Source organism: Lottia gigantea, assembly GCF_000327385.1.
Source record: "Lottia gigantea unplaced genomic scaffold LOTGIsca_14, whole genome shotgun sequence".
NCBI classification, from domain to species: Eukaryota; Metazoa; Mollusca; class Gastropoda; family Lottiidae; genus Lottia; species Lottia gigantea.
The window spans coordinates 70043-97993 of NW_008707617.1; the positions used below are offsets into that span (position 1 = coordinate 70043).

Sequence of the window (27951 nt, forward strand, 5' to 3'; positions counted from 1 at the left end):
GGTCAATTAAGAATCATCATTTCACTGACTTCATTAAGTATTTTCATGCGTCTTATCCAACGATGCATCTTGTCCACGGGTATTTACATAACATAACTAAGACGTTGTTGGTAATTCATTTAATATAATGTCATATTGGTCCACTGAAGACTTAATTTCAATGTTGAAAGTTGATTCGTGAGAGTAGTGTTGTATTATATTATCATCCATTTTAACTAATATCCTGTAAATAAAAGTGGGTAAAAAAATCATTGAATATTTGTTTCCTGTATTTCAACACTTCAATCCGGTAGAATCAACCCATGCCCCTACAATTTACTTTAATATTATTGACATAATCAAATATCCAAACGTCTACAAGTATAACCCCAACAAAAATAAATTACATTTATCAATTACAAAGCGACAACGAAATAATTTTAATCAGCGGTCGTTTTGGAGGCCCATTCCGAATAAATTGATTTACAATGTCTCGGGGGTCAGAAATTACAAAGGTTCGCCTTTGATGAAATAATAACATAAATTATATTTATATTTTCTGTGAAAACCTTTTCAACTATAGCCATTTGCAGTCTGCACAGTGGTGCACAATAAGTGCTCATATGCAAATGAATCTTTTAGTTAAAGTTACAGAACTACAAGGCTGAAATTTGCAGGCAACATCCACGTGGACTATCTGCACATGTCAGAAAATCGTAACTGTAGTAAATGAAAAGCATAGAGATATAATTGATTTCTCGAAATTAAAGAACAAAATAAGTAAAATCATATGTTTATTACCCTTTCGTGGACTTCTTAAAGAGATTTTTAGTAGATGAGCTTGCAATTTTATATTTCTCTTCAATCTGAAAAAAAAGGTAGTCATGTATTCTTACTTTCAAAATAGAAACTAACGATAATATTACTAGATTAATTCTTTTAATTTGTAAGGAAACGCACCAATATCCTGTTTTTCTCCTTTGAACTGGTGTGACATTCGGTAGGCCTTCGCCTTCGTTTGAATATCACTATTTTTTTTAACTTTCGCTTGGACCGATCGACTGGTTCGGATGTAATGGCAATGATGAAAATATGTTTAGAAACAGTTAAATTTCCAGTTGTACCGTATCTGACAATTCTCAACTACTATTCTGACTCTAAACAGTCATATTGAACATAAAAAACCACAAATTCTGCTCAAGAATGCTTGATGGTACAAATATAGTCAAGATGGACCCCAAAGCATATCGATAATATAAATTCAAGAAAGGGAATATTGAAAAATATTTGCCAGGGGCGATAACTCTATAATTATAAGGAATGGCTACTTACAGCTTGTAATAGACTTTGAACATTTGGTTGTTTTAACATTAGAGCAGTAAATGCTGTGTCTTGTTTCTCCTTCACGTACAATAAAACTGTAACATAAATGCATGTATTTTACAGCAAGAAGGCCTAAGGAGAATTTGGGAAAACTTACATTTGAAAAGCTGACTATAAAACAAAACGTCTTCTTTTTTTACATGACAAATACTTTTTTTTTATTTCATTTATGCAAAAAAGAACCGACAAATTTTCTCAAAATATTGCCTTTGTCCGGCCACAACAAAACGCTCCAAAAATCTCGTTTAATAATAATAATAATAATAATCTCTTTATTCAAAGATAATCTCACAATGAGACATAGAATAATATACAATACAATTAAGGTGCTAATATATAGTTATAACTTGATACAAAATAAGAAATAACAAGTTAATCTGTTAATATTAAACCTTAAACTAATTAAATATACCCAGGCTACTCATTTCTCGCGATAGCCTGGCTTATTTGAATTCATTCTTACCTTTGCTCTCTTTAGGGCCTCTACAAACTCTCTTACTAGGTTGATAAAATTCACCATCAAATCGTTCTTCATCACTTATAGAACTAAAATATAAACAAATTTAGCCTTATGATTACTTCAAAATAAGCTACCCCGAGGAGTTGAACAACATGCAACTAACATAAGGAATGTCCACAAATATATCAAGTAGCCTACTATAGTACGGAACTAACGATCCGAACTGCACAACGTAACCCGGAATCCAAAACAACTTTTTATATTGACGGAACATTGGTAATAGCTAATGAACAGTTCACGTCTGGAAATAAGTTGTGTCCTGATCAACAATGAGTAGGAAATGATTATCTCCCATACCATGTCAATTTTAGACCAAATACGATTAATAAAAAACTTTATATGAGCCTACTCAATCTTTAACAAGGATAGCAAAAGGGCCACAAAGCTTTCGTGACCTAAGAATAATTTTGATAATGTTGAGAATTTTACTTTAATACAAACTTTTCTCAGGGTCATTCTAAGTTGAGTATGATCTTAGTCACACCCACTATTATCTCAACCAATCAAATGACAGAAATATACTTGTCTATATAAAAATAGATTGTGGTCTCAAAACGTCACGTATGCTAATTGAGTAGTTTCCCTTGAAAGAAAATGGGGGCCTGTGGAAAAATGGCAGACGAGTAGAGAAGGCCTTTATCTTTTGATTTATAGACCATCCTGTCACATTACGCTCCTACAACAGTAAGTAGCTTCTTCAATTCTTCAAGTAAGACTTAATTCAGGTTTTTTTATTAAAAAATTTGCCTAGTCTAATCCTTTTTATCAAACCTGATAAAGACAACTCAAAATCAAAATCCAAAATGAAAAATTTGTGTCATTTGTGAAAAGAAAGTATAGTAAGCCAAGAATAAAGGTTCTTTTTTCTTTTAGCCTTAGCTTTAAAAAACTGAGCATGATAAAACGCACAATAGCACTGGAAAGCTATCTTATTATTTATTTTCTCGTAGTTTTATCCAAAAGTTTTCATGTCCTAAGTGCAATGAAATTTTTTCAAACCTCGTGGTTTTGATCTTTTCCGAATAATCTGTACCCAAGTACACCTGAACGCCACAAATAATACCATTCTAAGCTATCAGACAAACAGAAAAACGTAATATGTGTTTACAAGAAAATATAAGTTGAATTCTGTACCTTATTCGATCTTCTTCATGAATAGGACTGGCTTCAAGACGTGGCTGAATAAAGAAAAGACAGCAAATGGTACAATTACGATTGGTGGTGTCACCTTCTTAGATGGGGACAGGTAGGCCATTTTTTTTACCAATCATAATTTAGTCTGAGTAACAGGAATGTTTTTAAACTAGGCCAATCAGTTATAGTGTTCAAAGCTTACCGCAGAAATTTGGGCCTTAAAATGTGTGTCCAGAATTATCCGTGATTGAATGTTAAAATGACAACTTGTGAATTTATGATTCCCTGTGATATGAAAAGACATATAGAGGAAAAGTGAGTAAAATTCCTCGTTTTAAGTATTTTTAAAAGAATTATTTGATATTTTTGAAGACTATGTACATATTTAAGATAAAAATCAAACCCCAAAATTACGCACATCCTTTAAAGTTCAAAACAGGAGTTTTGACTAGGCTCATACCCTGTCTCCCAATGTTAAATATTCCCCAATGTTCAAATTAGCCTTCCAATCAAACGCTTCATTGCCTTTTTTTTTTAAAATAAACGCAGTAAAGTTGCCAGGCTCTACTTTTCAAAGATTTTGTTAATCCTAAATCTTTGATAAATGGACATCATACTTACTTTATATGAGTATTCTAAATGATCTAATGCCGGGGAGAAGAAAGCTGGCACTGTCTGTAGATCAGCCATGGAATAAAACTGAGATCGTTCACATTGACTATGATATAATTCTGGTTGTTTGTTTCGATCTAAAAAAAAAAAGGGGTAATTGCAGATATACAAGAACACCTACTTTCAGAGCATAATCGATAAATAAACCAAGCAAAAGTTACTTCCCTTGATATGGGAATTGAAAATTTAAATTTACCTACTTTCAATTTACTGTTTTTAAAAATTTTAAGTAAAAGTTACTTTCATTGATATGAGAATTGACAATTTTCAAAACATAATTAATAAAAAAAATTCAAGCAAAAGTTACTTCCCTTGATATGTGAATTAACAATTTCAATTGACCTACTTTAAAATTTACTTTTTATAAAAAATTTGCAGATATACAAGCACACCTACTTTCAAAGCATAATACTTCCCTTGATATGGGAATTGACAAATTAAATTTACCTACTTTAAAATTAACTTTTTAAAAAAATTTCAAGTAAAAGCTACTTCCCTTGATATGGAAATACACAATTTTAAAAACATAATTAATTAAAAAAAATTCAAGCAAAAGTTACTTCCTTTGATTTATGAATTGACAATTTCAATTGACCTACTTTCAAATATACTTATGAAATAGTTACTTCTCTTGATTTACTGCAGTTATAAATATGAATTGTATTTAATTTGTGTTGACAAAAAAAAAACTTACGAGAATAATTTTCTGCCTTACTTTTGGCAGTTTTTCGCCTTTCTTCATCACGAGTTTTCCTCTCGGCACCCTAGAAATATATAAACCTAGTTATGTCTTGGGTAACAACAGGGATCCTGTCTATCCGTCAACAGATGGATATTTTATTAGAAATTTGTTGGAAGTTTTGACCATAAAATTCAATTGCAACTTACTTTAATATAAATATCTCAGTATGGGTTCCCAGTCCTACTCTGAGACATTCTTTTGCAAAAATCAGGCAATATATTTACCAGACTAACATAGCTAATAACTTACCTTATCACAGAATACTTTGATTTGACAATATCCTCTATGTATTGGTACACTGTGATTTTCTTCGAAGGTATCTATTTGTACGTGTAATGATATTCCCTAAAATAATAAATACATACAATAAGATTGAACCAAACTGTTAACCATTTCAACCATTCACTTCCACAAAGTCCATTGAAAAACACAGCTTAATAACTGAAATGCACCTTATATATAGCAGGTTGAATCTCTAATGACTGCCTAAAATTCAATGTCTTACCTTAACACCCTTTTGGTTACTAAAATCTGTACTTAAACAGTTAGCTGCTATGTTCACCTAGAATCAAGAAATTTATATTGTTATTTCACCATACAAATATTGCAACATATGATATTGTGATATCAGTGATAGCACTAATGATATTGTGATATCATCAGTAGTGATAGCACCAATAACATTGTGATATCACCAATGACATAGTGATATCACCAATGATACTGTTCTTTCATCATATGGATATTTCACCAATGATATTGGTATATTGCATTTTGTGATGCAATACATTGTTATACAAATTTTATGTGATAAAATCAGAAATGGAATTATTAAAATGCACCTTGACTTGTCCCTCTCTGGGATTCCATTTAATCACTACTGCATTAAATGCTCTCTCTTCTATACTTCCTGGTCCTATACCTTGACTGTTTTTGATATCTACAGAAAAAAAGATCAATTTTAAAGTCTGATTCAAAAATTTGTTGATGCTTAATGAAACTTATTTAAATACTTATACAACGCAAGAGTTCGAATCACACATCTGTAGAACATCATCTATGAAATTTAGTTTTCTTCTGGAAATCAGTTTGTTACTTCATAATAAGCTTGGATTATTTGAAACAAAATGCATTGGTTACTTCCATTTACATGTACTTAGTATAAAATTATGCTCAAAAAGATTACTGAGAAATTTTTAGGACATGCTTTTTGAAATATATAACTTTGTCATTATCATTACCTATATCTAAAAGACGCTGTTTGTAGCTATGCTGTCGGCTGTGCCAGAATTCAAATGCCTTTCTCTCATCTTCTGGTGACTTGTGATCTCTGAACACCAACATGATAATAGACTGAAATAGTTGTCAAACAATACAATAAACTGTCACTGTTGATAGTAACAAAATATTGACGTTTACAGTAAATAAAAAATTAATATTAACAAAATTTTGTGTTTACAGTTAGGGAAATATTGATATTAACAACATATTGTTTTTTACAGTTTGGGAAATATTGATATTAATAAAATTTTGTGTTTACAGTTAGGGAAATATATATATTAACAACATATTGTTGTTTACAGTTAGGGAAATATTGATATTAATAAAATTTTGTGTTTACAGTTAGGGAAATATATATATTAACAACATATTGTTGTTTACAGTTAGGGAAATATTGATATTAACAAAATATTGACGTAAACGGTAAGGAAAATATTGACGTAAACAAAATATTCATAGATTACTTTTGGTAAGACGATTTTAAAAAACGTTTTACAAAGCGACCACTTTAACATAGGGCTGTTGGCTTAAATTAGACTACGGTACTAAATGCACGACCAAAATTCTGAACATACCTTAACTGTAGCTGATTTAGGGATTCTTTCTGTGTTGATATTTTCTAATGTAAGGCCATAATATTGACTTTTATTCAAGTAAGTTATACGATCTTCATCTATTTTCTGAGTAGTTGAGATAGGTGATTCTAGAAAATACCTGTAACCTGTGGGGTTCGACTCTCTGAAATATAGAATGCAATGAAATGAAATCATACGTCTTACTATTTGTACGACTCGTGTAAGATGGCTTTTGGCGAGAAACGCGACGATGATCACATCTTTAATAGTAGAGCATTTTTGGCCAGATCCTGAAATATGCCTTGGAAATTCCTATTTAGAAGACTAGACAACGACTCCACAAACCACATATAAAAATCATTGATCATTGAACAGATTTTGCAGTTTATAAATATAGTTTATAAGAAAAAGTTAATCTGAAACAATATAAAATATAAGATTCGAAGGCATAAAATCTGAATTTATTAAGGAACGACCAACAGCTTCTAAATGCAATCAAGATTGCTGAGTATAATCATTTATGATTTATTCTTATAATTCGTTCCTCACAAAAAATCTATCGTGCCGGGCCATTGAAACGCCAAGACACTCTTAAAGAAATGATATATTTCAATTATCTACTGTAGGTATTTGAATACACAAATCATAATCTTCTAATGAGGGTCGATTGTTTTTGACAAGAATCTTAAAAAGATCAAAGATAGTCTAGGAAATGTTTGAAATCTGTCGGTTGCTTGGTAACATAATAATAAACAACACGAGCACATGTTTTGGGTATAAAAATGATAAATTGATATATTAACTAAAACAAATATTCGTAAAGAAATAAAGCTTTATTTGCTATTTGTAGTTTATCTTTGATATTGAAAAAGTCATAAATAACCACCTATATTTCTTGACCTTAAGCCATGTTTGTAATTGACCTTATACAGGAGCGAAACTTCACAAAAAATCAGAGATCGCATGAAGTTGTATGTTGTACTAATTATGTACGGAGACATGTACATTACTTTAGATTGTGTACACTATTAATCACTGTCAAACACTGTACCTACTTCTCTAATCACATGTTATGTCTAATTCGCATCAAATAAGTGAAAAGGCCCTGTTTGATTCCAACGGTTCAAATTAGGATATTCTTAGTAAAACCAAATATTCGAATAATTTGAAACTATAAAGCAGTATGAGAGAAACTTAAATTTCACTCGATTGACTTAAAAAAGTTGACGCTTATGAAAACAGAAATTTTGACATTTATCTTAAGATTCAAAAATTGGCACCAACATTACTTCGCCAATTTTTCTAAAATCTATTAAAAATCGTAATTTGTATTTCAAAGAGAAAAAAAATAAAGCCCTTATAGTAATCCGGTTATAAGTCAACCGAATCAAACATGACAAAAGGGATAGTAGATCTGAGGTTAAGTTGTCGAAGGAAATGGTATTTACCACAGTATAAATTATAAACCCCTCAAAATCCATCATTTTTCACGACAAATAAATTTCATAGGAAACATTAGATATTAGCTTTCCCACCGAAATGTATCACCGATTTTGAACGATTGCCTTTGTCTTACAGATGAGTTTTACGGAATAGGTGTTCAAGTTTATACCGTCAATTTGTCTACTCATTCGTTACAAATTTATTGTCAATTTAGCTTATTTTCAACTGACAACGGCAAGGGACAATCGTATTAATACGTCAATTCAAATTTTGAGATCGTCGTAGATTTTGTCATAGGATGTATTGTAAAGTCAAGCTGTGCAGACAAAAATGTTATTAATTTCTTCAATCACCAGTATTAAATTAAGATGTACGTTTTATATTCGTTAAGCTAAATTTCTGGGAAATTTGAGTCAAACCCTGCTCATTGACACTCAAAATATATAAAATCTGAATATATCAATTTATTCAAAAATAGTCATTTTCAGAACAACCTATAATTGGAATTTCTTAAGTCGTCTTTAATTCATCACATTGTCAAGTCAAAGAGTGTCTCTCGGGACTTCTATATATAGGTGTGCTATCATGTTAGTTTCTGATTTTCTTTATGACTCATATATATTGCGTTGTGCCCGAATTACAATAATTATGGTCATGCCCTTTTAAGGACTGTTTTCATTACATTCAATATGCCTTGTAAATTTGTATTCTTGTATAAAGGACTGTAAAACAGTCATATATTACTGTCCATATACACGTATATCAAACGCGTTAAGTTTGAGAAATCATTCTGCATCAATATTAAAGATGTTAGATTTGAGAAATTATATTACAATCACAAATATGATACATAAGGTTTGAACAAAGGCTCTGCGGTCCAATCGGCAAATTAGTTTTGAGAAATTAAAATACAGACCATTATAAATGGTGCATTAGGTTTGAGAAAATACACTGCAGTCATAATCATCATAAAAGAGGAAAACAAATTGGCACTTACAATTTTTGAATGACTGTTCCACTGCCATGTTTATCGGGATTCGAGTACTGTCTTACATACATTCCCACGTTAGCCGATCTTCGTCGTTTGGTTGGTGTTTTAGTTTTATTCATGTTATTGTCTAAATATCCACTTAAATCTTTTATTCCCTGAAAATTAAAGATTAGTAAAAAATTTAAATAAATATTCTGAAAAAATGGAAATTTATTAAAATTACATTCAGTTTTTCAAAATTTTCAGCTGTAGTTGAATGTCATGATGTCTTCATGTGAATTGGACGTAAGTCCAAAAAAAGTTTCCTCAGAAATAAAAAGTGCTCCTTAATTTGCATGAAGATAAAGCCGAACTTAACATTTAAAGGGCGAAAGCAGAGAGATAGAAATTGTATAACTTCAGATCATATCTGTCTATTCTTAATAAGCTTATAGTTTTAAATATATAATTCAATATCTCAAATATATTTAAATATTTTTGAATATTATATTGCCACTTTTTATATGTGACTACAAATACTTATACGTTTTATATTTTCATACAATTATCTCATAATATCGAATATTTCCTTCGATTTACATTCGTATATGTTAAATGTTCGATTAACTGCATTCGACGATCAATTTGAAAATGATTCAATTCAATCGATCTTTATTCAAATTATTGAATATTTGTCTCTGAGTTAATCAAATTTTTCGCATATTAAACTCAAATTAATTTGTTTAAATTTCAGACATTAGCTTCATATATTCTTGAATTCAATTAATATAGTTATCAATATTTTTATTTGTATATTTGCAAATTGTTAATATTGCGAATGTTCATCTCATAGGCCTATATATTTTGATGGTCATCGATATTTTTTTTGTATATGAAGAATTAATATAAATAGAATTCAATTAATACTCTTAAAGAATTTCAGACATTTTTTTATTTCCACATTCAAATATGATATACACTTTGAATTTCTGTCGCCTTTAGTCGATGTATTTGGCAGTTAAATACATTTCACTGTATATACATAAACAAAAATACTATATTCGTAAATATAACAATAAAATTTTACAAATTATCGTAAACAAGTAAACAAATAGTTGACTGAAATACCAGTACACCTAGCAATCTACTATTTAACTATATAATAATTTTATTACATTATACCAAAGACAAATGTCTAGTAAACAAATTTTATAGGTAAATTCTTATGACATAGTTACTTAAATCACGAAACAATATAGCATCATAGAATTTGTCAATATGAAATTCCGGGCTGTAATAAATGTACTAAATAAACTTGACTCCCCGAAAATGATACCAGACTTTACAATGACATCAGGTGTTCAGGAAAGGTGAACACTTCACAGTATTTGTCTGTTGCTTGTAATTTTTGAATAAAGGTCTAAGATGTTTTTAGTTTTATTCCGTTTGCCTATAGAGTCAAGTGAAATTTTCTCTTATTTAGGTGTATTTGAAAGAATAATCAGTAGCTCGATGGTGGTTTTGAAATAATAGTCTGTCTTTTATTTTGATTGCATGATTTTGCCCGATGAATGATTTTGAAATAATAGTTATTTTGGACTTTCTGGTCGATGGTGATTTTAAAATACTAGTTTAGTTTTACTTTGCAATTTAAATTTATTTATTTTGTCTGATAATCGATTTTGATTTGTTAAATAGTTTGAACTATCTTCATCGCTAGCTTTCTTGATTTTGTCCGCATGTAATTTTCATATAAATACACTGTATTTTACCATTGAAATTTCGTAACTGTCTTATCAAACTTTTCAAATCGCAATACAGTTGGCCAAGTCTTGGTGAGATTTTGCATGCTATTTGATCGGAACTATAGCTTCGAATCTTTTTCTCAAGAACAGTGTCAGCTCTGAACACTCCGTAAGAATCCATATTTCAACTTCGTGGTTCTTAAACCTGAATCTGAAGGAAAACCCTGCAGAACAAGTGGGTTTTGTTTCGTGTATTACATAGCATTATAAACGAACTGGAATTTTAGCGGGAAAAATAATATAAGGAGCAAGTTAAACAAGAAAATCTTGCTCCTGAAAATGTCTTGCCAACTTCCTCAATAGCAGAATTATTTCAAATTGCGTCTGTAAGGTCCGCGCAATAGCTTTGGGAATGTCCGAAAAGGACAAATGTGGCGAAAACAGATATTGAACGCCGTTTGCATTCTGGAATTATAGACATGATATAGGTGTAAAATCATTTGCAAATTCAGTGCATCTAAGTGTTCTAAGTATTATAAAATGGATATGCCAGAGTTATACTTTACATGAATTTTAACGTAATGGGAATCTTAATAACGGCATTCAATTGGATTCAACGGATATATAATGACAAATGAAGCACAATTTTAAAATGGATATATACCGACGATATACTTCAGAAAAACTTTGGAATTAAATTAAGTTGTGAATTGTATGTTTATTGCACAGCAAAGGTGTTTCAATCGAAATACAAACTATTCATTTACATGATATTTCATTTGCAGATTTATACTCAATTCTCACAAAATAAATACTATTGTTTAGTTGTTATCATAGTAAATAACACAAACGTCAAAGAGTTGGTGATATGACCGAAATACATTTCAGTTTGTGCAAGAAACTCTGATGCGACACCAAATTCAAGTATATCAATGAGTATAAGAGGCTGTGCACATTTGAAATTGAAACAGCGTAGGATAATTCTTTCTTTTATTGCATACAGCATGGCGTTGTCTGTCTTTATTAGTCAAAACTGGAGCAGAAGAGAGAGAAGCGAAATTTTTTATTCTTGTTAGTAAGTGTCATGACATTGTCATATTTCTGACCACGTACATATAAACGACAAGACAATATTAGTTTCGTTTTTACGATACTCTTGTCTAATTTCGATTCAATTTTTGACTTTATATTCCTATTCCACGAGCATTGTTGAATATTATACATTTAAGATAAATTAAATCATAATATCAGCACTTTTTCATTTTTAATTTCGAGCCGATATAAAGAGATTTTCCAAGGTTATGTTTAGTAAGTAACTACATTTTTATTTATAATTTCTGAGAAGATTTTGATATTATTGCCTGTCTAGGGCTTAAGCTTTTCAAGTTCAGATTAGGTTGTCAAAACATCGAAAATTAAATTGAATAGAGCTAATCTCATTCTCCCGACACGTGTTTCTTCTACACAATCGGAATTTTAAATTCAGATGGTTTTGGTTTTCCGTCATCTGATTTGGTCAAATTAGATAACTGTATTTCTTGCTGCAGTTTATCCTTTGGAAGTTATCAGGTACCACGTTATAGCTAATCTCAGGATCGTGTATTAACCCTCCAAACTTGGACTATAGGCATAAAAGCAAAGTGGGGGAACTCAAATTTCTAAATCATAAAAGGCATGAAAATTCTGGTATAAAAAATGTTACCAAACAATTGAAAATCTATCTATTCATGCATCATTCATGCACGACAAAAAGGAACATTTGCAGTGCAAATCTTATAGCTTTAAAAATTCAAATACCACTACTTACCATGTTGCCAGTAGCTGGTGATAAGCATGGTTCCTGGTAACCACTATCAGGTGATTTCATATTATCAATATCGTTGGTGCCAGCACCGGTATAATAACTGGGGTGATTGTACACATAAGGTTGTTGTTGCTGAATGTATCGCTCAATATCGACATGTTTATCTTGTTCCATTGGTTTGTTATAGTTAAAATTCTGATTATAATAGATATTGTTCATACATGGCGGAGTAGTGTCTATTGTTGGCACTGGTTGTAGCACTTGAAAATATTGTCCTTGAGTCGATTGAACGATCGATCCGTAAGAATTGTCTTGCGTCAGTGAAGACTGGCACACCACGGAGGGTTCCGTCACATGAGCACCGTATAATCCATTGTCTATTTCGCCATTTAATTGTTTTAAAAATCCATCGTTTTTCACACTGTACATTTCTGGAGCCATATTTAAAGCTTCGTCAATAAATCCCTGCACTTGACTAGCATCCATCATATTTTGTTGAGTTGGCATCATGTTTGCTTTCGACTTCAGCATTTCTGCTAAAGCCTTTTTCGGATTCTCTTCCTTAACTACTACTGGAAGTTCAATAGCTGCCGTCGCAACCTGAGTTTCGTCCACAATTGAATCAGATTTGGTTTCAGCAGTGATCGGTGATGATGATGTTGTTGTGATGGGTGCGCTCTCTGTTGTCACATGGTTAATTGGTAATGAATTATGATGAAAATTTGCCTCTAGGTGCGTCGTCGTGGTCGTTGTTGACGATTGATTAATCAAGACATCAGGACTCTTCTCTAAAAGTGGCCTCCCTTCTTTCAACTCTTCTTCGTTCTGTTGATTGGAGTTTAGTAAGGCCACTTCTTTAATCACTGACAAAGATGAAGGAGTTTCGTCTTGTACCTTTGATATAAAAGAAAAGTCATCGTTATCATTTTGATAAAACACACAACAACATATAATAATTAATAACCAAGAAAGTTTGAGAGCGTGAATGAACTGGCTGAAACCAATTAATCAGATGTAGGTGAATGGTTCAGGTAGAAAACTACCTTTGACGTTCAGTTTTCACTGGCCGTAACGTAGACAAGTGTACTCATAACAAGGTGTCCTAATCACCTTCCATTCGAACAGCCATCAATCATAGACTACGAGAGTCATCGCTACTGGGTATGGGCGAATTGAAATTAATTTTAATGTACTCGATTTTGTCTTAACGACCGATTATTATTGTTGCAGTTATAAGGATAATTTCACTTAGTGTGAATGCCTGCGGCGTGGGTTGCGTAGTTAGGCAAAGATTCTCCTTATTCGGTCGCTAAGGGAGAAAAGATGTGTTTGAAGTTTGAGATGGGTGTAGTCTACACTTTAGTCAATGGCTTAGTGATGGTGTTTGACTCTGGTTTTTAAGACACTATGATTAACGACATGCCATAAGAAACTTGTAGTCTATGTCTTGACTACTCAATTAAGTAGTTAACGAGGTCTTTAAATTATCTTTGTATACTATATCATTTTATGTTACTCATCCTCATATCCGAGTGCTGGCTGGACAAGAGAATTGCATCCAAAAATAACGTCTTGCATGCATTCGATATTATCATGCATTCAAGAGAGTGCATCACGATCTAAAAACTATGGCACTTGTTTGCAAATACGTTTGTATGCCGTAAGCACATGTAAATGAAATCATCCAAAAGTCATCGTCATTGCGTTAGTTAACACCGATATATCAATTCAAAAATCTTGCACAATTTCGCTGGCTTATTATTATGCATTTCTTCACTGGCTGATGTGTAGTACATAGCCACTAAAATATACCTTCGGGACATTATGATATGAAGTACTTCAGCACACCGGGATCATTCGATGTGGGTCGGAAATTAGATATCGTCCTTACCTAGCAATCAACATTTTAATGAAAACTCCAAAATAATAATAATTTGGAGCTGAAATGATATTACCGTTAATCAATAACTGTGATGGGTGACTATAATGGGTCTAAAGGCACCGTCCAGTCTGATTGGTATTAACATGACATCTGACGTCAATTATTGTTATATAACAACATTGTCAATTTATCTATTGAAAAATATCGATGTCATGCAACTAAATATTATTCAGAGCATACTGATGTTTGTATCTGAACGATTTCATTTCAGTGGCTCTCCGTGTCATGTTCAAATAAACGCTAATCATTAAGTGATTTTTTTAAAGTCTCAAAAATATATCTTGTAACATTTTTGCCAAATCTGTTATTGCCAAAGGGCAATAAAAGTCAATTGTTAAAGACAATTTGACGGGACGACAGAGGTACATATTATTTCCATCTTGGAGTATACCATGAATAAATGTGAGAAATTACTAAACCAGTATTTTTCGACATGCTTTTGATAAGTGATATATTGGTCCAGATTTAAAGTTCGTCAGATACACCTACTCGATAATTGGATTATTGAATAACATTTTAGTCCAACAAATCGCTGTATCCATATGAACCAGTAGCTTATATCTTGTGATGTTATTCTTGCATCCAGCACTCAGTGAATCTATCTTTATTATCTCAGACAATTGTATTTCTAATAACCTTGATTTTAATTTAGTTTAGTATCCGTGAAACAGATTGCACTAACCTCTTCTGCAACGAATTTGAATTATTTGAAAATTCAAATATAAGCAAAGATTAAAAATGGCGAATCGTATATGTACCTGCATTAGCTCAGCTGTTGTCGTCGTTTCTACCACTTCCTCTATAGCAGTTTCAATACTTTCTATATCTTTATTGTTCAAAATCAAATCTTCTTCATTGATGAATATGGTGGTTGTTTCATATTCTGTTATAGGTACTCCAGTTACTGGTTTTGCATCTCCCGCTAATTTGACTACCGTTTCTCTGAAAAATCAGAATCGACATGTCTCAAATACAGACGATGGTTGACAGTTGTTATAATTGTAAAAATATGAAAGAGGAACAACCATAATATAATTTTTAAAAAATCCATTCTGAAGCCATACTTGTCTTCTACAATCTGTGGTTTCAAGAGAAATTTCAACTCAAAACCAAGGCTGTTTATTCTAGTGAAATGCCTTTTAAAGGAGGACTATACTGAGCTGAGTTAATTTTAACATTTTCTAACCGATAATTATCTCCCTTTAACTGTAACAAAACTTGAAAACATTTAACAAAACTGGCACATGCAACAAGTGTAACACAATATGTTAAAGTAGATAATATTACATGATCACTCTACTTGAACCCTTACCTTTGAAATTCTTGCTTTTGTTCATTTTGTTCCAATTTGTTTATGGGGGGAAGCTTGTTAAACTCATGAAATAAGGCAGCACCAGCGGCCTTCCCTGCTGCATCTCCGTTAATATCATCGGCAGCCAGCTGTGTGAGGGGATGGCCAAAGAATGCCTGAACATCATCAGGGGGTCCATCTGTTGGTAAAGGTGGTTTGATTTCATTCTCTGTGGACTTGACTTGTACACTTTCTGGATCTTCAACTGGACTACTGAAATAGACAAAGATTCAGGTCTTCATATTGTGTTTCTGATCCGATTCTGGTTAACTGCCAAACGAGTGGTCGCCCAAAAGGCTATGTACCCACAAAGCATCAAATTCCATGCGCAGCTTTAATCTTTTCAAAATCCATCTCTGATCCATTTACCTTAAAAATAAGATGCATTGAAGGGGACATCTGCTTTTAAAGAATAATAGCAACAGTATTTTTGCAACTATGGAGTATGGGAGATAACTCTTTCTTGATAAACATAAATCACTACTATATTCAACTTTGTGTATCATCAAATTATGTTATACATGTTATGAATGCCAAAGAACTTGGTTCTCTAACATGCTATAACCTACTTCCCTAACTGTTGCTCCAATGAATGGTTAGATGAAATACAAAGCATGAAACACGTTGCCTTCCCTTGATTTGTGCTGTGAAGTATATTATATAAATAATGAAATGAATGGAATTGTAAGTCATATTTTGTGCACACGGCTAATGAAGACGGGCAACGCCAGACTATGTGAAATGTGTGAAATTTTGCCAGAACAGAAGTATTAACCTGCTCTATTTAGATTTCGAACTATCGAGGGATCGAAAATGTATTTATTGTCGGATCCGAACAACTACACGTTTTTTCTATGTCAGACCTTCCGACCTGCATCACTGATTGGGGCAAACTCGATTGATAAAAAAAGTATAGTATTATAGGCAAGGTTAATATATCCAATAAAAATGGGCGTTGAGGTGGGGCATATATATATATGTTACTTTCTAAAGTAATAGAATAAATTATTATATTGTTGTAATGCAGTTATATTATAAGTGGCTTATGATATTACATGTAGGTGTAAGCTTTAAAAAACCCAACCCAAATCTTCCCTAAACAGATCTCGGGTCTTCGTAACCCCACTTGGCGGTTGGGATATTCATTTCAAAACAGATCAGTTGGAAGCTAGTCAAACTAGTTGACTGCGTATAGGCGAAAAAAATATAGAGTATAGTCCAATAATCTGCACATAGTTCCATTAAAAAACTATGTAAGCTTGGTAATAACTCAAAAACAGTTCATCCAATGAGTGCCTATAAGTGGTATTTTTGGGTGAGATAAATATGCATATCAGGTTTCATCGAGATAAAAACTGTGGCCTTTTATCGCTTCTACAGGATAAGGGGGTGTTCGAATGGACAGGGGCGGCGGCCGAAAAAGTCTACATTTCCATGCGGGCGGATAAAAACTGCCCAATAAAACAGATTGTAAATATTCCGTGTAGTTTTATTTCCTTGTAATAAGACCCATTATCAAATAACTACATTTGTACATTTGTTCTGTATTAATACAATATTACATGTTTTACGTTTTTCATAATTTCATTTTCGCTTCGTTAACCAAGGATAACATGAAAGGAACTTATCTATTCATTTTGATTTTGTTTTAACTTTTTCACCAATAGTTTTCACATTACTAAATAATGCTGCTTGATAGTTCGAACATTTCCACAAATAGTTTGGACTATATTTGTTTGTTTTTTCAATAAATTTTTTTATTGACTTGTGCTTTTCCTTGAATATTTCTACAAATACATTTTTTCTTCATTATTTCCACAAATATCTTTCATTAGTAAAACCAGCTTTCTCAGAACAGTTCAACACGTAATTGTTTTGATTAGGTTTCTATATTTCTGAAGGATCATATATTATTATTGTCTGCCTGTGTATTTGGGAGAATCGAACCCACGCTTCCCCGAAATCCAAATTTAGTCTTTACATGTCGTATACAGAAAGCTCATTCTTCAATAAAGCTAATCTTCAAATTTGTTAATATTTGTTTAAAACTTATCTTCACGCGATTGCTGTTTGTAATTCGTTTGATTGACATCGCAATTAAATGAGTTTACAAGGACAAACTGAGATGATAGTTACAAATTGTGCAATGTCTTTAATGTACCCATTTTCAAAATAGTCGCGGATTCTTTTTGTAATTATCGTAGTATGGATTCAAATGTTTTATATAAAACTTGTGTAGAGTAATTCTAAAAAATACTAACTTTTTTTTATAGTTTTGTCCTGATCGAAACAGTAAAGAAATATTTTCCCGCTATCAAAATGTTTTATGCTCTAGGCAAAGACGCTAGATGGCGCTTCATCTGCAGCTTTCGCGCCATCAAGGGAAAATTGGCGGTCTGAAACGCATACATGTCTGGTAGGACCTTGAGAGCCTACAGACACAAAATAAAGTAATAAACAGCAGGATATCTGATTATATGCAATATGAATATTTAAATATTTCAAGATGGCGGCCAAAACTATTTTAGACAGGGTTCAATAAACAAAATTACCGTTAATGTAAAACTTACTGAAGTGTGCAAAAAAATTATCTACATGATAAGATTTAATGAAAACAAGAAACTCGCAATTGAAAAAGTTCAAGTTAAAAAGAAGAAAAGGGCATAGATGTAAACAAGAGACTATGTAAACCAGAGCAACGCTCTTGACACACACAAGATGTTGTCCAACTCGGCAATTTAATGAGTCTCACAAGATCTTCAACGCCAACGAAAAAATGTTATTGTCAACATTAAAATAAGAAAATAAAAAGATGGAAGAGGACACACCTTATTTTATATTTACGATGAGCAAACTTTGCTTCTTTCAAAATAGTATTGACAGAGTAAATAAAAGACTAATATTCATGTGTATAGTTATATTAAACTAAGTATAAGGTTGAATACAATAAAAACCATTGAATGCCTTGCATTAGGGATGAACTTTTCCATATATCTTTTGATTAAGCCATTTGCATGGATTGCATCGACGATCTATCTGCATCTGTAATTTTTTGTCATATCTTTTGAGAAACCTTGTTATGTATGTACTGCCTTAGAAATCATATCGTATCAAATTATTCTGATTTTCTTGTTTGAAATAAAATATAACTGATATTAAAATATAACTGTCATACATGTTAGAAACCTAAAACACCAAAAAAGTCCCTTTTAAATGAGGTCTTACCCCTTTTCATAATCAGGACTATATTTAAATTTATCAGAGCGTAACAGCTCGTTTCAATAATATGATATTACATATACATGTATTAGCTAACTATTGTCGATTTGTCTTACTTCAAAGAGTACGAATATTAGATTATAAACTAGACTAGAGTACACGCAATAAGCATCGAAGAAGGTGACAGTTTTCAGACTAAGCTGATCAATATGTCTGCTACTTTGGTGGACACATTACATCGTATCTCTTGTATCGTAGAGAGACTCATATATGATTTATGGAGAACCAATCCCACTTTTGATTTAACGTTATGAATATTTATTTTTCAAAAACTAAACCTCTTCGTGGGAAGCCATTTTTAAATGGCCTAAAGTAGTTATTTGACGGGCCATGAATAGATCTACATTATATTACCTTTATTGTCAGATTTTTATCGTAACAAAATTGATCACGTGATCTTTTCAAACAAGGTTCATCTAAGGGCAGAAATAATAATCTTATTTTGGATCTTGACATTAAGATCATAAGATCTGTTTTGATCGTATGTATATATTATATTTTGCACGTATGAATCTCTTTTTCAAAAATACCCCTTTTTTTCAAATTGCAGTAAAAGCCATTTGTCACCCACAGGCATCATGATTCGATATCATTGCAATACCTCCATAATCATAATCATCATCATTATCATGGCAAGATATTTATCATCAGCGTCCATAACATCATGTATATATCATCATCATTATTTTATTTATCACAATTATGGCAATTATGAGTATCAAGTAAATCATTATCGTCATCATTTATAATTATTCATCATCCTGATCAAATTGTGAATATATTATATACAATCGTCATCAATTCAAAATACATGTATACTAAGTCCTGGGATTCTGATGGTGTTTCGGACATTGTAATCTATTACGAAAAATGAAGTCATTACAAAACACCTCTGCCTCCAGGGCCAAAGAACGTGTCAACCAGCCGACCTAAAGATTGTTTCTATCGGCATTTTGATCTATGTCACTCCTATAAAGATAATCTTCAGTGATTAACATAGGGTTACCAGTTTGTAATAGTATTGTTGGTCATTAACTGTAATTTACTAAATTACTGACCATTTCAAGTTACTTTATAAGTAACCCTAATCCTATTTCTACACACAAATTCACTATTACTGATCACTATCGCTTGACTTCCCTTTGTCAACTTTTTCAAAGCATTAAAAGGTCATAGGTCCACCTGGATATTTGAGCTAATCCCGGACTTTTCAAAACATTAATGCTTGGCTGCTAGGGTTGATGATAACAATGATCTACTTAAAGTGGTTGCTTAAGAAAGGGCCATGCGGTACAATATCTTAAGGCATACCTAATAGTCAACAACCTCGACCAGATGATCTTATATATTATGTTGCTTTTATGTGTGCTTTACTTGTTGCTTTTTACTACCATGTCATATTGTTCCACCAAGTGTTCCAGACCAAAATAATAAGGAACGAAGGTTTGCTGCCCTTATGCTTACTTTCTTTTCAAATACTACCAATGTTATATTGCTCCATCGAGCTTTCCAGACTATAACAGAATATTATATTACTTTGAGCGTACGTGTGCTTTGTTTACAAACACTACCAATGTAATATTATTCCATGCAATGTTCAAGACCAAAGGAACATTGTCGTGTCGTACTTGTGTATTTGTGAATACGACCTGCTTTGATAACGGTAAATACATACACCTATCGAAGCACCATGTTAATCGACAAATGGTCGTGAAGTATACGCGTTGTTTGATTCATTGTTTTATGGTTCCATCAATAACGTTGAAAATCAATCAATGAATATAAACAATCAGAACAATCAAACACAATAAAACTCTAAACAATACAATTTCTCTTTATCCTTTTTAATCAAATCAAACATTGAACATTGAAGTACGTTATTTATTGGCTTTTAAAGAGACTTGTATTGGAGAATAATGGGCTTTCAAATGATTTGTTATGCAGAGAATCTGAAAAGTCTGCCCTAAGAGAGATACATTTCGCTTTACCAGAGGATATAGCTCATTTTGAGCACTTTTTAGAAATCAAATTCAAGGTCTATAAGGCGTAATATTGAAGTAGGCATATCTGTCACAATGACTCTCTCATATATACAATGCAGAACGGTAGATCTCGCTATTATTGCAATATTTTGGACATTGACTATAGTAAGAATCCCGGATTTTACATTGATAGAACCGAATCGAATGTCACCACGGTTGTGGTACATCAGATATGACCATCAACTGAACATCACATAATACTGGATTCACCATGGTTTCAATATTTCTGACATTGACCCTCTACGACACCGGAAATTGGGTGTCACCATGATTTCAGTGTTTTAGATATATCTCTTATACACAAAACACAGAAACTTGGATGTCACCATGGTTTCTATATTTTGGACATTGACCCTCTCCTATGCACAGAAACTAGATGTCACCATGAGTTTTATATTTTGGACATGAACCCTCTCCTACACATAGAAACTGGATGTCACCATGATTTTAATATTTTTGACATGAACCCTCTCCTACACACAGAAACTGGATGTCACCATGATTTTAATATTTTTGACATGAACCCTCTCCTACACACAGAAACTGGATGTCACCATGATTTTAATATTTTTGACATGAACCCTCTCCTACACACAGAAACTGGATGTCACCATGATTTTAATATTTTTGACATGAACCCTCTCCTATGCACAGAAACAGGATAACACCATCATTTTAATATTTTGGTTGTTGACTCTCTCCTATAGCCTACACCGAACACAAAAAAACTAGATATTAGCTTTAACCCTCCTGCACGATCCTAATATGCAATGGGTCCAATAACATGCAATACAGAAGACCCTACCACATTTGATGACAGCATGATGTCAATATAAGTGTCACAATCTCTTTAATTTGTCGATATATTGATTCTATCATAAAGTAGACATTGACAATTTATCTTTTGTGACTGTCAGTCGTTTCTTCATGACATATTTTATAGTTGTTGATGAGAAAAGGATAATAAAACTCTTTTACAGACCCATAATAATAAAACTTGTAAAAAAAAATTCTTTATTTGAAAAGCTTGTGATGCTATTGTAACATCGTCATGCCCTGATTCGTTTCACTGTTCTAACCAAGGTTTTCTATTTAGTTGAAGAGCCTCTCGTGGTTCATGAGGATAAAATTTAGTTAATTCTGTTCAATGTATTTGATAAATTACTCTGATGTATAAAGCTTGTTCTGTACTATTTGGTCAAATACTAATTCCTTGGTATCCTGGTTCTCACCATTGGGCACTAGTACCTTTTTGGATTACCTGCTAGCACCTTAGTGAGTACCATAGGAGCCCCGAGCAAATAATTCAAAGAATTCAGATGAAATATTGACACCTTTTACAGAGCTTATGATGGCAGTCTAACGTACCAACAACGTCAAAGCGTAACAAGTTGTGCAGAGAGTCTGACAGTTTTTTTTTTTAAATTTAGTCTTAAAAACACATATATTTCTCTCAAACTTGAACAAATATTTTGAATTAGTTATTATAACCGCCAAGAGAACATTCTTGCCAACCTTCATATTTTTTCAAAACTTTTTCTAATTTTAGCTCCATCCTTAGAAAACAAGTTCTTTGAACCAAAATTCGATATCTATTTTTTGTGATCTTCTTTATTTCGGGAGCTTGAATAAAATCAAATTATCACCTAATCCACCATCAGGAACCTTTGTTGATAAATATCTATAGAGAAATGCTTCCTTTAAACCCAATTTACTTATGTCACCAAACGTCATATTTAAGACATGTAGACAGTAGTTGACATATTCATAAATAATAACATAAAACACACTTGGCAGATTTACACCTTACATTTGGTTGAAACATCAGTTTTTATATTACACACATATTTCTAATTTTGTTTAATCCTTGTTACATCTTTTAACACGATAAAATTAACAATATTTTAAAATATACAGTGTAAAGGATACATAAATCATAATGGTTAATCCTCTTTTCTTGTCCAAAAATATATTTTACAAGGTTGGAAAGATCTTCTTATGACCACAAAAGACTGCAATTTTCCAATAAAGGTGGAAAGAATCTTACTTGTTGGCATATAAACCCTAAGACAACAGTCTGCCAATATTGTTTACAATTTGGTCGATTAGAATCGTAAGCGCAAATCGCTTCTACAATTTCATCAATTCAGTTCCAAATAAGCATTCTAAATCTTTACAATCATCTTCCTTAGTCTTAGGGTGTATTGAGATGAGACGAGTCTCAATGAAAGCACTGGCCTATGTCTTATCCTTATCAAAGGGAGTCACAACCGACTGCACTCATTCCCACATAACTGGTAACTGACTGGTGAAGACTGAGATATAGAGGACCTTTTCGGGTCATAACAGAATGTGATTTAATACTCATGGTGTATGAACCTTGCATGTGATAGAAACTGTTTTGTTTTTCATCATAATCTACCAACTTCTTGATGGCGTATCAGAATCTGGATCGATCTTAAATCAAAACATTGAACTACACGCACCTCTTACCCTAAAATTCTCTGCATTCAAAGTGACATTCAATTATTATATCATTATGCTTTTTTCATTGAAGTGCTCAAGTAATATGTCAACATTTCAATCCTTCATAGCCAGTCAATCACTACATTACTAAGAAGTAACCATGCTTTACACGGACAGAAAAAAAAGCGAATCGATTGTCGATAGTCGGCCAATGAATACAGTTGTGTGAAATAAAATACGAATTAAATTCTTTTTCATTGTGTTTTCAGACCCTGAAATATTTGTCGCGTATTATAGTTCTTATTAGTTCTCCTTGAGTTTATTTAATTCGTCTTCTCCCAGTGTTTTACTTCTTCATCTTGGTTCTTTGGGGCCACTTTTAAACCTGATAAAATAAAACGTTGTAACAACCCTTCAGCCCAGCAAAAAACGGTCGTTAAGTCCGATCTAGGCCGTAGTTTGTGGTTGACAAGAATAATAGCCTACTACAATTGGCTTAAATTCAAATTTGTCAACAATTATTGAAACAATTGGATTGTTATCGCTCAAAGTGTTATCTGAGAAAGTCTTAATGTGACCATAGCCTTAACTTGTCGTTCGTGGGACAAAGTCGGTCTAAGCTCTCGGTCGACTATCGAATCAATAAAACTCGACAGAAGAAAACCCTAAGTCCTTTCTTGTCCCAGGACAATGGTTTAATTCTAACGAATTGTATGGTGAATGGACATTAATACCGTTATTACGATCTGGGCCATGGGATTTACTATAGTGTTTTGACATTAATGACCTTCATGAATACTTTTGATCACCTGAAAATAGAGACTATTGATAAGACACTGTTATCCTGCCACCTGATTAGAACCTTTTTCATGTCAACCCTCGGGCTTCTCCAAAAAAACTCAACTTGACAATATAATAAAGAGTAAAGTTATATTGACAATTAGCTCCATGCTAATATTGGTCGCTTTTGATCGTAAAGATGTTAAATTGTATTTATTTTTGATCAATTTAGAAACAATATTAAACGTTTCAATTAAGACTTATAGTCGTTAAGGCCATTGAACCCTATAAATATTTCTTTACCACCTTAATTAGACCCAATTTCTATTTCCCGGAACCCTGGTGAATAAATGCCAAGAAATCAACAGAAAACCCATGAAATTTGGGCACATTCAGCAACACCCGTAACTATATATTTCAGTTGCAAATAGACGAGTTAAAGCTGCTGAGTTTGCGTACCCCTGTAATCGCAACTTACAATGGCCGTAAAATTTCGTATAGACGTACTCGGTCTTATTTATATGTTTATACTAAAGCTACAATGTTAATATATCTGACAATGCAAGTATCTGCTGACATAATATGTACTTTATTTGTATTTCCAATGTACCAGAAACTACCTAAGAACTTGAGTAAACCTAGGATCAGATCGATTGTTGCTATGTTTTGAAGAATTTTGATTTAGTTACATCATATTTCATGTCAATAGAAAATAATTGATTTATTTTAGTACAAGTTCATCAACTTAATTGACATGAATAAGGAAAATATTATTTTTCAAGTAACATCGATAAAAGGAAATAAACAATATTCTTTGAATTCCAAATTGATCTAGTTCAAAGATATATCAGAATTATCACGTAGAATAAATTCACATTTAGTTTTAAACAGAAGGCTCAAACGGTTCACCGTTAAGATTCTGCAACATTTTCAGTTATACGGAAACAATTTAAGGTTTACGAATGGTAACAACAACTCAAATACATTGTATAAGAATTATGTGTTTTCACAGCATAAGAATTAAAAAAAAGTAGCATTTTTTGAGAATAGGCCTATATATGTTCTTGTTACAGTTCTTTTCATAACTCTTCTTCAGCTAAATGTGCCCCCAGACTGCAGCGCTTATCAGTTGGTGATCATGCGTCCGAACGCAATTCACAACTCAGTTGCATGAGAGTTGCGTTCGAAACTTATGACCGCTACTGAAACCGTACGCAACTGTGGCCGACCTATAGGCGCTGATCTTGTTTGCTCATACCAATTCAAAAGCTTGACAAAAATAAAAGTGCATATGTGTGGGTTAAAATAGCCCTATTCAAGCGTTTCCAAATGAAACTAAATATTGTGTAACCTATGTTTTTTTCAGTCTGGTTGACAACATGTATTATACCCACGACGAAATTCAATATTTACGAATTTGCCCCTGTTTTTTGTGAAAACCCTGTTGTTAAATCTGGGCTAGTCTTGGGTATTCAAAGGTTTTGGTTTATGTAATTGATAACTATGTACGTATATTATTAAATTATGCGAAGTACATGAAATAACAAAATATAGTCACTTTTAGAAAAAATGGTCAATAAATCAACTGAAAATTGTAATTGTATCTAATATAGAAATATTAGAATAAGGTTCTGTTATCATATTTCTTATTTCTTCGAAGGTCTGCATGTTCTTGTTGTATAATTTTTCTACCATATTTCATAGTTCGTTTTTCCACAAAATACAATTTTTTTTATTATTATTATTATTTTTTTTTTCTTTTTTAGTTTTGTGCAACAATCCTTTAAGATATGAATGTTATAAAACTGTGATCCATTCACGACAGTCACGTTCAAAATAAAGATAGTTCAAATGATTCTGCGGTGGTAGGCCTGTTTAAGGAAAAAACCTTTTAAAATTGAATCTAAGGATTTCCTGTTTTCTGAAATTTTTAATGCTCTGATGAATTTCTCAAGATAATTGTTTTACACACGTAATATTTGATGAAAAGATATTTTCAATTTCTGGAAAAAGGGGAGTATACAAATTGACAGTAATTGCTAGAAGGCATAAGATATGCTCTAGTTATTATTCATAAACATATTATAATAGATGACTAAATCCATTCAAGTCAAATTTTAGGTGGAAATAACAACCCATTTTCCCAGCGAGACAAAATCTATTGGTAGCCTCGGTCTTGCATGGTCATTAACCGTTACATTGCTTTACTGTATACTAACTGTATAAATGCTAATTTTTGGTCTCATATCTTTTGGACTCAAACTCAGTATATTATTCAGATATATAAAAGGACATATATGTCTTATTGTGTTATTTATTACAGTCAATGTCAAGTCAATGTAAAATCAAACTAAGAATAGGTCTATAGGTCTGGTATACAAATTGTGGTGTTTAAAAAACGGACTTAGAGCTTATGTAACCAAAGTATTACATAGTAAATTGATATTTTATATTATAATAATAATGATAAATTTCCACTTTTCAAAAATAAACCCAAAAATCACACATTTATAAAAAAAGAGGAATAATTTATGGATATGGTTGAAAAGATGGACATAGACGAAAGATTTATTGAACTTGAGCTCCGCTTTAAGTACTGCTAGCAAGGCAACGAATCTCTCACTTACGATACACCTGATGTCACTTTGCAACAGTTTTTTTTTTCAGTTGGGTACTTCAATATAGAGCACACATATCTAATAACGTCTTTGATATCATAAGTGAGTTTCCCCTTTTAAAAAATTGACATTCCAAGTGAAGGAAGCAATATTTAATTCAAAATTTCAACTAAGTTATTTTCCAATCAGATGACACCAAAATAAATCTTCCCGTTTTCAGTACTATGAGAATATGGTCCAAAAATGTGAACACATTCGGAAGGTTTTAAACAGTATCTGGTATTTTTAAAGGGAAACTTATCATTTGGACAAAAGAAATCTGTTTCCAATTTTCAAAAAACTGAAAATTCGTAGGATACAGGGGTTCTCAAACACAAGTGCAGACCTATTTAGAAATATTAAGAACAGGATGAATAAATTGTAAGGTTTGAATAGAAAAAAAAGCCTAAGGGTTGATCGAACTCCCATGAACATAATGACAACGTATCGAATTCCAAACACACTTAAAGAGGGTACAAAATGAGAACAAAATTAGCTATTATTAATTCAAATACGTTGAAAGAACCCAGGTGGACCTGCAATCAAGCAATCACTGAATTTAAATTCCCATACACAATCGTCATGGAAAGGTTCTAAAGAATTTAATTCGCTTCTCGACCCCTATTTTATGCTTAGTATCGTTAGACTGCAAAAATACCACAGCATTATTAACTGATACTTAGTTCCATAACTCTTATAATGGCAGTAACAGCTAGAAGCAGCATCGAGTTTGATTTTGCCTTTTTGTCCAGTCCTGGCAAGTCACTAAAATTGGGCCAAAAGATATTCGATGAAGACATTATAGGGGTACGCATCGTAGAATTTTTAATTTTACAAAAGGCAGTCATGCAAAAATCTAAATATATATTTCATTGAGACCCTTTACAATAAACTGATGATTATTACGCATAGGTTAACATGAACAGTCACGAAATTATTTGTCTTCTTCCAAAAAATATAATGAATTATATCCTTAATAAATGAATCCATGATCAAAGAGATTAATATCCAATGTCAATAATCCACATTTTTTTTCACAAAAACATTATCTGACTGTTATCACTGTAAAATATATGTCCACCAAACAAATTAAATTATTGAAATATGATATAATCATAAACGATGTAATATAGAGCTCAGCTTACCTCGGAATGTGGCTGTTGGATTTATTACCAGTAAATTTCAT

The 27951-nt window shown here is 32.2% G+C and overlaps 1 protein-coding gene across 1 annotated transcript; it reads right to left on the reverse strand.

Annotated features, from left to right (window-relative positions):
- Positions 1-96: 96 nt before the first annotated feature.
- LOTGIDRAFT_157385 (hypothetical protein) lies at positions 97-27951 on the reverse strand (the record flags this gene model as incomplete). The annotated part of the gene is made up of 17 exons (XM_009049598.1): positions 97-223; positions 781-845; positions 1312-1397; positions 1826-1908; positions 3017-3060; positions 3638-3765; positions 4383-4452; positions 4680-4775; positions 4936-4992; positions 5273-5370; positions 5672-5783; positions 6287-6449; positions 8727-8875; positions 12252-13142; positions 14949-15132; positions 15503-15754; positions 27911-27951. 17 exons carry the CDS (start codon positions 27949-27951, stop codon positions 97-99), a joined length of 2646 nt encoding a protein of 881 aa, XP_009047846.1.